The sequence below is a fragment of the Amblyraja radiata genome, chromosome 23 (genome assembly GCF_010909765.2).
Source record: "Amblyraja radiata isolate CabotCenter1 chromosome 23, sAmbRad1.1.pri, whole genome shotgun sequence".
Classification (NCBI taxonomy): Eukaryota; Metazoa; Chordata; class Chondrichthyes; order Rajiformes; family Rajidae; genus Amblyraja; species Amblyraja radiata.
Genome location: NC_045978.1, coordinates 20,767,022 through 20,779,139, shown reverse-complemented (window position 1 = coordinate 20,779,139; position 12,118 = coordinate 20,767,022). Strand labels below are relative to the sequence as shown.

Here is a 12,118-nt window from a genome sequence, read left to right as displayed (position 1 = left end):
CGTTCCACAGACCACATTGTGTACTGGACCCAAGTGAGAACTCTGAGAATGAGAGCTTCTCTTTAGACCTGAGAGATACAGCGTGGAAACATGCTCTGGCCATCGAGTCCACGCCGCTCAGCGATCACTCCGTACTAACACTATCCTACACACTAGGCACAATTTACAATTTACCAAAGCCAATTGCCCTCCAAACCTGTACGTTTTTGGGGGAGGAAACCGAGCACTCGGAGAAAACCCACGCGGTCACAGGGACAACGTACAAACTCTGTACAGGCAGCACCCATAGTCAGGATCGAACCTGGCGCTCTGGCTGCAACTGACCACTGTGTCACTGTATCGCCCTTTCAATGGGGAATTGTTAGGAAAAGCCAAGCAAGTTGGATCAATGGAGTTATGACAGATAAGGTGATGAACTGTTGGTAGCAAGGCTAGAGAAACATACGGACATCTATAAACATGAACATACAAATCAGGAGCAAGGATAGACCATTCAGCTTAGATTTAGTTCAGAGATACAGTGCAGAAACAGGCCCTTCGGCCCACCGGGTCCGCGCCAACCAGCGATCCCCGCACATTGACACCCACTAAGGACAATTTTTACATTTACCAAGCCAATCAACCTATATACCTGTACGTCTTTGGAGTGTGGGAGAAAACCGAAGATCTTGGAGAAAACCCATGCAGGTCACGGGGAGAATGTACAAATTCTGCACGGCCAGCGCCCGTGGTCGGGATCGAACCCGGGTCTCCGACGCTGCATTCGCTGTAAGGCAGCAACTCTACCGCTGCGTAACCCCCACGATTCAATAAGGTTTAGGTTTAGAAACAAGGGCCTGCAGATGCCGGATTACAAAAATAGATGCAAAGTGCTGGAGTAACTCAGCGGGACAGGCAGCATCTCTGGAAAACATGGATAGGTGAAATTTCGGATCAGGTCCATTAGACCATATGACGTAGGAGCAGGATTAGGCCATTTAGCCCTTCAAGTCTGCTTTGCGATTCAATCGTGGCTGCTCTATCATTCAATCATAGCAATAGGCAATAGACGATAGACAATAGGTGCAGGAGTAGGCCATTTGGCCCCTTTGTGCCTTCATTCAATGTGATCATGCCTGATCATCCATAATCAGTACCAGTTTCTGCCTTCTCCCCATATCCATTGATTACGCTATCTTTAAGAGCTCTATATAACTCTTTCTTGAAAGCATCCAGAGAACTGGCCTCCACCGCCCTCTGAGGCAGAGAATTCCACAGACTCACAGCTCTCTGTGTGAAAAGGTATTTCCTCATCTCCGTTCCAAATGGTTTACCCTTATTCTTAAACTGTGGCCCATGGTTCTGGACTCCCCCAACATCGGGAACATGCTTCCTGCCTCTTGCGTGTCCAAACCCTTAATAATCTTATGTTTCAATAAGATATCCTCTCATCCTTCTAAATTCCAGAGTATACAAGCTCAGCTGCTCCATTCTATCAACCGCCATCCCAGGAATTAACCTTATGAACCTACGCTGCACTCCCTCAATAGCTAGAATGTTTTCCCTCAAATTTGGAGACCAAAACTGCACATAATACTCCAGGTGTGCTCCCACTAGGGCCCTGTACAACTGCAGAAGGACCTCTTTGCTCCTATACTCAACTCCTCTTATTATGAAGGCCAACATGCCATTCGCTTTTTTCACAGCCTGCTGTACCTGCATGCTTACTTTCAATTTCCCCAGCAATTTTCCCTCTCAATCACATTCTGGATTTGAGTTTGAGTGTTTTATTTGAGTGCAGTGTTTTATGTTCCACTTTGTTTGTACCTCTTCAGCATGTCCACTGAGTGGCGGTGCAGGTCCGTCTGCAGCCCGGACTCTGTCCCATCCACATTTGTCAGCAAGGGTCCGCTGTCCCTCTTCCCCCCCCCCCCCCCCCCCCCCCCCCCCCCCTCCCCCTGTGTTCTGAAGCTCGGGGAACCGGGGCGGGTGAGCGGTGACAACAGGAGGGACAGACACTTCGGAGGCTGCACACTCACCCCATCCACATCTAACGCCACGGATAGACACAAAGTGCTGGAGTAACTCAGCGGGTCAGGCAGCGCCTCTCTGCTCCCCATCACTGCTCTCACAGACCCACCCACTATCCCCTCCTCTCCCCCCAACCCAAATCCCACCACCCCACCCTCCATGCCTGCCGTTCCCACACCCACCCATCATCCCATCCCCCCCCCCCCCCACTCCCATACCCTCCCCACGCCCCGGAGCACCGATCGCCTCCTCTCCACCCAGTACTTCTCGCAGCTCGTCCCCCGCTGGAACGGGACACGGTGGGGGGGGGGGGGGGGGGGAGGAGACGATACATCGCGTTTTGGCTGTTCTTCCATCCCGCCTCTGTGAGCGTTGAGGAGAGGAGGGAGGGAGGGAGGGAGGGACAGAGGTGGGAGAGGGGGAGTGGATGGAGGGGGAGAGGGATATACAAAAGAGAGAGTGTGAGGCCGGCGGAAAGTGACCAACAGCGAGAGACCAACAGCAGAGAGAGATAGAAAGACAGAGAGCGACTGAGGAAAAGAGAGAAAGACAGAGGGAGAAAGTTAGAGGGAAAGAGAGAAACGCAGAGATAAAGAGCGAGCGAGACACCTCGATACAGAGAGTTAAAGACAGAGGGAGACAAACAGAGCGAAAAGGGAGAGACGGGAGAAAGAGGGAGAGAGACAGAGAGCGGGAGAGAGGGAGATATAAATAAAGTCAAAGGGGAAAGAAGAAGAAGAAGAAGGAAAAGAGGAAGACCGAGAGAGACAAATAGGTGACAGCTGCACCAGAGGAAAGATATAACGGAGTGAGAGACGGAGAGGGGCAGAGGATGAGAGGAGCGGGCATCAGCTGAGAGGTAGAGCCGGTGTCCGGAGGGGACAGGTTGCCCGGGGAAGGAGGGCAGGTTGAGCGGGTGGGGGGTGATTTTTTTACCCGGGTCTGCGGGATGTGGGTCCACGCCGTCGCTCTGTCAGTGCTGGGCGCCTGGTTGAGTTTGGGGTGGGAGCTACGAGGGGCCGAGGGGCTGGCGAGGGGAGGCCAGGGGGCTCCCTGCAGCTTCACCTTCCTGCTACCCGCCCTGGAGACGGGCCGAGCGGCCGGCCGGCGGGACATCAAGATCCTGCAGCGGGACTGGCCGCCGAGCCAGGCCGGCGCCACGGATCAGAAATTTCGCCAACTGGAGACGTCCACCCGCAACAATAGCCAGTGGCTGCATAAGGTGAGACCGAGCCCACACGGGTCTTCCCTCGTACGCCCGGGTTACTTGGACAGCTACATGGATGGATAGGAAAGGTTTGCAGCGATATGGGCCAAACGCCAGCAAGTAGGACCAGTGTAGATGGGATAACTTTGTGGGCATGGAAGGGGCTGCTTCCTTGCTGTGAAGCTCCAGCAATCTGTGAATGTAGAACTCGGTCATCTTACATTTGGTTATTAGTTAATGTCCCATTAGTTAAAAGGCACATAGAAACATAGAAAATCGGTGCAGGAGTAGGCCATTCGGCCCTTCGAACCTGCACCGCCATTCAATATGATCATGGCTGATCGTCCAACTCAGTATCCTGTACCTGCCTCCTCTCCATACCCCCTGATACCTTTAGCCACAAGGGCCACATCTAACTCCCTCTTATATATAGCCAATGAACTGGCCTCAACTACCTTCTGTGGCAGAGAATTCCAGAGATTCACCACTCTCTGTGTGAAATTTTTTTTTCTCATCTCGGTCCTAAAAGATTTCCCCCTTATCCTTAAACTGTGACCCCTTGTTCTGGACTTCCCCAACATCGGGAACAATCTTATTGCATCTAGCCTGTCCAACCCCTTAAGAATTTTGTAAGTTTCTATAAGATCCCCCCTCAATCTTCTAAATTCTAGCGAGTACAAGCCGAGTCTATCCAGTCTTTCTTCATATGAAAGTCCTGCCATCCCAGGAATCAGTCTGGTGAACCTTCTCTGTATTCTGTACACAATAACAAGTACTTGATAGGAAAGGTACACAAAAGTGCTGGAGAAACTCAGCGGGTGCAGCAGCATCTATGGAGCGAAGGAAATAGGAAACGTTTCGGCCCGATGCTGCTGCACCCGCTGAGTTTCTCCAGCACTTTTGTCTACCCACTTGATAGGAAAGGTTTGGAGCGGGATAGGTCTAGCACGGATATATGGGATTAGTTTAGATGGGGCAACTTGGACGGTATGGACGAGTTGGGCCAAAGGTCCTGTTCTGCGTTGCGTGATGTAGCAATGCTACAAAATTTTGAGATTTTAAAAATCAAGCCTGCAATTTATCCCATCAGATAAAGCATAAAAATAAGTTTAATTTGACACCTAATTCACTTTCATATCTTCAGTATTAAAAAAGTTATGGCCATTTTCATACTCGGAAATTAGCATCTTGTTCCCTATTGCTTTTCCATTGACTTAACACAAAAGCTGTGATCGAGGACAGTCTAACGCCCATAACCTTCTTAAAAATTAAGAGAACTGAAAGAAATTTTCAGTTATTATAGATTGAAGCATTCTGAAACAAATATGAAACAATCTTACTTGGATGACCTGAAAGCATATAATTAGTTAGTTACCCAATTGTAGCTAATTACAAAATTCAATTACTAGATCTAAACATCTATCCATTTCTTAAGAAAAGATTAACATTTTTAAATAGCCTAAGGGTCCAAATAACATTCACACAAGAATTCACAATATAACATGATTTTTAAATCTCATTGTCATGAATTTATAGGCCAAATGGAAGGAATTTAGTGTTTAATTCCCGTAAATTAATGGCCATTTTAATCATGTTGCGAGTGGGTTTTTGTGGAACGCGATCGATTGGAACGTTGTGGTTGCGGTGAATTTAAACCCCATATAGGCAGGAAAAATACTGCCGGTTCGTATGGGGCCTAAGTCACCTTTTCGCAATGTAAAATTTGGATTAAGGTAATCCTAAGAAGCACGTTTATATGTAAAATAAACGGCTTTCCTTTCGCTGTCCCATACCTGGAATCCATCCCCATTGTCGCCGTTCACGGCATTAGAAGCTAATTTTAATTTTACTCCAGCGCTGAACTTGTCCCGCGATTAAAAAAAAATAATTCACAGACCGGCAGTCGGAACAAATCTTCAGCATAAGCTCACACCCCGAGAAAATAAAACTCCGGCAGGCAGGAGAAAAAACGCATTTTAACCCCGACCCCCCCCCCTCAAAGGCGCCAAAGTCGCGCACACGGCCAGTGACACAACTGTAGCGCCGCTGAAGGTAAGTTTTGTAACATACCTACATGATGCTAAGTCTAGGCAAAGCATTGAACCTGCTAACTTACAGAGGGACAACGTGCTGGAGTAACTCAGCAGGTCAGGCAACATTTCAGGAGAATATGGAAAGGTGACGTTTTAGGTCCATAGTGTTCTGTTGCCAAGGTAGGATTAGAATTGTGTAGAAATAAACTGCAGATGCTGGTTTAAACCAAAGATATACACAAAATGCTGGTATAACTGAGTGGGACAGGCGGCATCTCTGGAGTGTAGGAATGGGTGACGTTTTGGGTCGAGACCTCATTTTCCTGACCTCCCCGTAAGCTTTGGCACCCTTACTAATCCAAAACTGGAGGACATATGTTTAAGATGAGAGGGGAAAGATTTAATAGGAACCTGAGTGGCAACTTTTTCACACAGAGAGTGATGGGTATATGAATGAGCTGCTAGAGGAGGTAGTTGAGGCAGGAACTATAACAACATTTAAAAGACAGTAGCACATGGAAAGCAAAGGTTTGGAGGGATATGGGCCAAATGCATGCTGGTGAGACTAACTTAAACGGAGCATTTTTGTTTGCATGGATGAATTGGGATGAAGGAACAGTTTCAGTGCAGTATGACTATAACCTACAGCCCATCAAATCAAACGCCTCCATAGCCTCTGTTAAATGTGCCGAGGTACAAGTGGTTCAAAATGTGGGCAGGAACAGCAAAGGGGTGTAGTTAGTGGTGAAACACATTGAGAGGTAGCATTAAAAACACACAAGGATAATCAAGACCTGTTTATAAGCATGGTGAGACACAGGTACAATGGAAACCTTACAGCATCACAAGCACATTGAATCAGACAACACACAAAAACATAAACTTTCCCAAAGGAAGGAGGCTGTGCAAAAAAAACCCAACCCAAGACATTCAAGCAAGACACGTAGAAAAAAGTCCATGGAAGTGCAAGAGGTGGCCAATAGTGTTCCATTGCCAAGATAGGATTAGAGTTGTGTAGGAAGGAACTGCAGATGCTGGTTTAAACCGAAGATAGACACAAAATGATGGTATAACTCAGCGGGACAGGCAGCATCTCTGGACAGAAGGAATGGGTGACGTGTCTAAAGAAGGGTCTCAACCTGAAACATCATCCATTCCTTCTCTCCAGAGATGCTGCCTGTCCCACTGAGTTACTCCAGCATTTTGTGTCTATGTTAGGATTAGAGTTGTGTGGGTTGGTTCAAGAACCTGATGGTTGTGGGAAAGTAACTGTTCCTTAACCTACACTGGTATTTTCTTCTCTGTACTACCTGTTGTACTTAAGCTCAGTTTAATGTATTATTGTCACATGTACCCAGGTACAGTGTAAAGCTTTTTTGTTGCATGCTATCCAGTCAGCAAAATGACCATCTGATTACAATCAAACTGCCCACACTGTATAGATACAGGGTAAAGGGAATAATGTTTAGTGCAAGATAAAACCCTGTAAAATCTGATTAAAGATAGTTGGAAGGTTCCCAGTGAGGTGGATTGAAAGTCAGAACCGCTCTCTAGTTGGTGAAAAGATGGTTCGGTTGCCTGATAACAGCTGGGAATAAACTTGTGTGAGGCTTATCCATGTATCTAAAAGCATCTTAAACAACACATGTGTAAAAAAACGTGCCCCGCACATCCTCTTAAATTTTTGCCCCTCTCACCTTAAAGCTGTGCCCTCAATTATTTGACATTTCCAGCCTAGGAAAAAGGGTCTGACTGTTCACCCTATCTATACCAAACGTCCAACGTAGGCTGAATGAAACATTGAAAGTAGTAGCAGAGAAGACCATTTGGCCCATCGAGTCTGCTCATTTAGACTAGCCCTCTCACTCACTCCATAATTTGCTCCCTGGCTTGTTTCCATCAGCATCAGAGTCCACTTCGAGAGCACACTATCAAAACACTGAAATCATGCCCTCTCCTCAAATTCTTTTCTGTGATAATTGTTCTTGGGAGGGCCTTTGGGATAACTTGCTGTGTTTATAAGTGCAACAGAGAAAAACATAGATGCTGTCATTAGTACTAATTGTAAACATATGCTTTAAAATCAATTGTTAAAACAAATCTTTACATGTTTCAATAACGTTAGCTGATTGCTAGCCGTTTAGTAAATTAATATGGTCACAAAGGCCCCAAGCATGTCAGCCTGCTGGCAATCTATGTTCAATTAATTTTGGCCCGTTTCTGCTTTTTAGTTTAGTTTAGCAATCACTGCAACATTACTTGATTATGTACAACATTAACTGAGGAGAAAATTCAGCTGCATTCTGCCCCATGGACAGGTGTTTCTGTAATGCCCCTGTCCCACTTAGGAAACCTGAACGGAAACCTCTGGAGACTTTGTGCCCCACCCAAGGTTTCCGTGCGGTTCCCGGAGGTTTTTGTCAGTCTTCCTACCTGCTTCCACTACCTGCAACCTCCGGCATCCACCTGCAACCTCCGGGAACCGCACGGAAACCTTGGGTGAGGCGCAAAGTCTCCAGAGGTTTCCGTTCAGGTTTCCTAAGTGGGACAGGGGCATTAGATCATGTAATGCAGCAGGTGGAGCTGCTGCCTCACAGTGCCAGAGACCTGGGAGCAATCCTGACCTCGGCTGCTCCCTGTGACCGTGTGGGTTTCCTCCGGGTGCTCCGGTTTCCTTCCACATCCCAAAGATGTGCAGGTTTGTAGGTTGATCGGCCCTCTGTAAATTGCCCCATAGTGTGTAGGGAGTAGAGGAGAAAATGGGATAACATAGAACTAGTGTGAGCAGGTGATCAATGGTCAATGGATGGAAAGTGACACGGTTAATTCAGAGACTAAGGTCTGAAAGGAGACTTTGAAGGTACAGTATGAGATGGAAATTGGCAGGGATAGACTGGCAAATTATACTTAAAGAGTGGTGGGTGGAGATGCAATGGCAAAGATTTAAAGACCGCATGGCTGAATTGTTCAACCCTGTCTGGCGAAAAAATAAAACGGGGAAGGCGGCTCAACTGTGGCTAACGAGGGAAATCAAGGATAGTGTTAAATCCAAGGAAGAGGCATATAAATTGGCCAGAGAAGCAGCAAACTGGAGAACTGGGAGAAATTTAGAACTCAACATAGGAGGACAAAGGTGTTAACTAAGAGGGCGTAAAAAAGAGCATGAAAGAAAGCTTGCGGGGAATATAAAAACTGACTTTTAAAGCTCCTTTAGATAGGTAAAAAGGAAAAGATTAGTGAAGGGAAATGTAGGTCCCTTACAATCAGAGACAGGTGAACTTATAATGGGAAACAAGGAAATGGCAGAACGGTTAAATTAGCATTTTGGTTCTGTCTTCACTAAGGAAGACACAAACAATCTCCCAGAAATGCTAGGAGACCTGGGATCTGGTGGGAAGGAGGAACTGAAGGGAAACCACATTAGTCAGGAAATTGTGTTGGGTAAACCGTTGGGACTGAAGGCAGATAAATCCCCAGGGCCTGATGATCTGCATCCCAGAGTAATCAAGGAGATGGCCCTAGAAATCGTGGATGCATTGGTGATCATTTTCCAATGTTCTCTCGACTCTGGATCAGTTCCTGTGGACTTGAGGGTAGACACTTTTTAAGAAATGAGGGAGAGAGAAAACGGGGAATTATAGACCAGTTAGCCTTACATTGGTAGTGGGGAAGATGCTTGAGTCGATTGTTAAAGATGTTATAGCAGCGCATTTGGAAAGCAGTGACAGGATTGGTCAAAGTCAACATGGATTTATGAAAGGGAAATCATGTTTGACTAAACTTCTGGAATTTTTTGAGGATGTAACAAGTAGAATGGAGCCAGTGGATGTGGTGTATCTTGACTTTCAAAAAGCCTTTGACAAGGTCCCACACAAGAGATTAGTGTGCAAAATTAGAGCACATGGTATTGGGGGTAGGGTATTGACATGGATGGAGAACTGGTTGGCAGACAGGAACAAAGAGTAGGAATTAATGGGTCCTTTCCTGAATGGCAGGCAATGACTAATGGGGTGCCACATGGCTCGGTGCTGGGACCCCAGTTATTTACAATCTATATTAAAGATTTGGACGAGGGAATTAAATGTGAAATCTCCAAGTTTGCAGTTGACACAAAGCTGGGTGGCAGTGTGAGCTGCGATGAGGATGCTATGCGGCTGCAGGGTGACTTGGATAGGTTGGGTGAGTGGGCAGATGCATGGCAGATGCAGTGTAATGTGGATAAAAGTGAGGTTATCAAGAAGGCAGATTATTATCTGAATGGTGTCAGATTAGGAAAAGGGGAGGTGCAACGAGACCTGGGTGTGTTCGTACATCAATCACTGAAAGTAAGCATGCACGTACAGCAGGCAGTGAAGAAAGCTAATGGCATGTTGGCCTTCATTGCCAGAGGATTTGTGTTTAGGAGCAAGGAGGTCCTACTGCAGTGGTACAGGGCCCTGGTGAGATCGCACCTGGAGTATTGTGTGCAATTATTTTCTCCTAATTTACGGAAGGACATTATTGCTATTGAGGGAGTACAGCGTAGGCTCACCAGGTTAATTCCCAGGATGGCAGGATTGACATATGATGAAAGAATGGGTCGACTTGGCATGTATTCACTGGAATTTAGGATAGAGGGATCTTATAGAAACATATAAAATTCTTAAGGGATTGGACAGGCTAGATGCAGGAAAAATGTTCCCGATGTTGAGGGAGTCCAAAACCGGGGTCACAGTTTAAGAATAATGGTTAGGCCCTTTAGGACTGAGATGAGGAAAAACTTCTTCACCCAGAGAGCTGTGAATCTGTGGAATTCTCTGCCACAGAAGGCTGTGGAGGCCAATTCACTGGATGTTTTAAAGAGAAAGTTAGATTTAGCTCTTAGGGCTCTAGGGATTTAGGGATATGGGGAACAAGCAGGAACGGGGTACTGACTTTAGATGATTTGCCATGATCATATTGAATGGCGGTGCTGACTTGAAGGGCCAATTGGTCTACTCCTGCAGCTATGTTTCTATGTTTCTATGTTGTCGTGGACTCGGCGGGCTGAAGGATCTGTTTCCATGCTGTATCTTTCAATCAATCAAACAAACAAGCATCTGAGCCAATAATGGCAATGATTTGATATTTTATAAATGATACAGCATGGAAACATGGAAACAGGCCCTTTGCTCATCAAGTCCGTGCCAACCAACGTTCACCCGTTCTCACTACTATGTTATCTCACTTTCTAATCCACACCCTACATAGGGGCAATTTACAAGGGCCGATTATCCCTCAAACATGCACGTCTTTGGAGTGTGGGAGGAAACTGGAGCACCCGAATGATACCCATGGGTCACACTCACAGGGAGAACGTATAAGCTCCGCAGAGATAGCACCGAGGTCAGGATCGAACCCGGGACTCTGGCACCATGAGGCAGTGGCTCTATCAGCTGTGTCACTGTGCCGACCCTGTATTATGTTTGATTCCCCGGTAATTGAAGGAATCTCACATTGCAGGCAGTATAATACACCAGAGTGTTGTGATTGTAAATCTAGGGGTTTTGTAACCCATCTTTAGAATGGGTTTGTTGGATCATTAGTTTTTGGCTGAATTCCCTTCTGCTTATCGATAACATATCTTTATGGCGAGAGGGGACAAAATTTAAAGGAAATGTGTGGGACAAGTTTTTTAAAACAGAGTGTGGTGAGTGCCTGTAATACACTGCTGCAGGTGGTGGTGGAGGCAGATATGACAGTAGTGTTTAAGAGGCTTTTAGATGGGAACGTGGATATGCAGGGTATGGAGGGATATGAATCACATGCAGGCAGATGAGATTAGTTTAACTTGGTGTCATGGTCAGCACGGACATTGTGGGCTCTACTGTTCTATGCTCCATCTTCTTTCGGCCACATGGCCGGCAGATTGAAGCAGCGGATCTGTGGGACACGGAATGATGGGAGGCGCAAGGAATGCATACACGGGGAGCTGTCAACATTCATCTCAGTTTCAATTGTACTGTCTGTTCAACGGGAATCATTTGTTCCACACTGATCCTCAATGCATAAAACGTCAATTTTCAGATACAGCTTGGAGGCCTCTGTGGCGTAGAAGTGACTCTACAGCTGGGAGAACTCACAGCAGTCCATTCCTTACTGAATGTTACAAGTAACCCTCATTTTTTTCCCCGTCATAGATTCGTACAGCACGGAAACAGGCCCTTCAGCATAACCTGCCCACACCGACCAGCGTGCCCCATCTACACTAGTCCCGCCTGCCTGCATTTGGCCCATATCTTTTTTGGACAGGTACATCCTATCGATGTACCTGTCCAAATGTATTTTAAACATTGTGGTAATACCTGCCTCAACTATCTCCTCCGGCAGTTTGTTCCATTTACTCACACACCTCTGTGTAAAAAAATGTTGCCCCTCAGGTTCCTGTTAAATCTTTTCCCCCTCACCGTAAACCCATGTCCTCTGGTTCCCCTACTCTGAGTAAAAGACTCTGTGCATTTGCCCTGTCTATTACCCTAATGAATTTATACACCTCTCTAAGATTACCCCTCATGATGTTCTGGAAGCCACAGAGTGACTCCAGCACTTTGTGTCCTTCTGCACAATCCTCATCCTACCTCAACAAACATTTTTTACCATGGATGTTTTTTCTCATTGGTTTTCAATGGTTCAATGGTGCTTTATTGATCACATCTGCAACTCAACAGTGAAATACCTTTTGCATATTTACGCATGCGGTAGCCGCCATGTTTTGCCGCCATGTCTAAAGTCGGGTCCATCCCGTGTGTTCTGTCCACTGGAGCAGTTCCCAATCCCAGTAAGTCCCAGGCTCCTGCAGGGCCTCCCTCAACAGGCCCGGCCTGTGAACCAAAGTCCCTCTCCTCGCCCG

General features: G+C 46.5%; 1 protein-coding gene across 3 annotated transcripts in view; it reads left to right on the top strand.

The window, feature by feature from the left end:
* The first annotated feature begins 2,944 nt into the window (after positions 1 to 2,944).
* Positions 2,945 to 12,118, top strand: part of LOC116986307 (angiopoietin-1-like) — a 33,884-nt gene continuing 24,710 nt past the window's right edge. For all 3 annotated transcript variants that reach the window (XM_033041713.1, XM_033041714.1, XM_033041712.1), the window contains exon 1: positions 2,945 to 3,232. In XM_033041713.1, the coding sequence (XP_032897604.1) occupies positions 2,960 to 3,232 (273 nt within the window). In that variant the 5' untranslated portion in view covers positions 2,945 to 2,959. The remainder of the gene's footprint in view (positions 3,233 to 12,118) is intronic.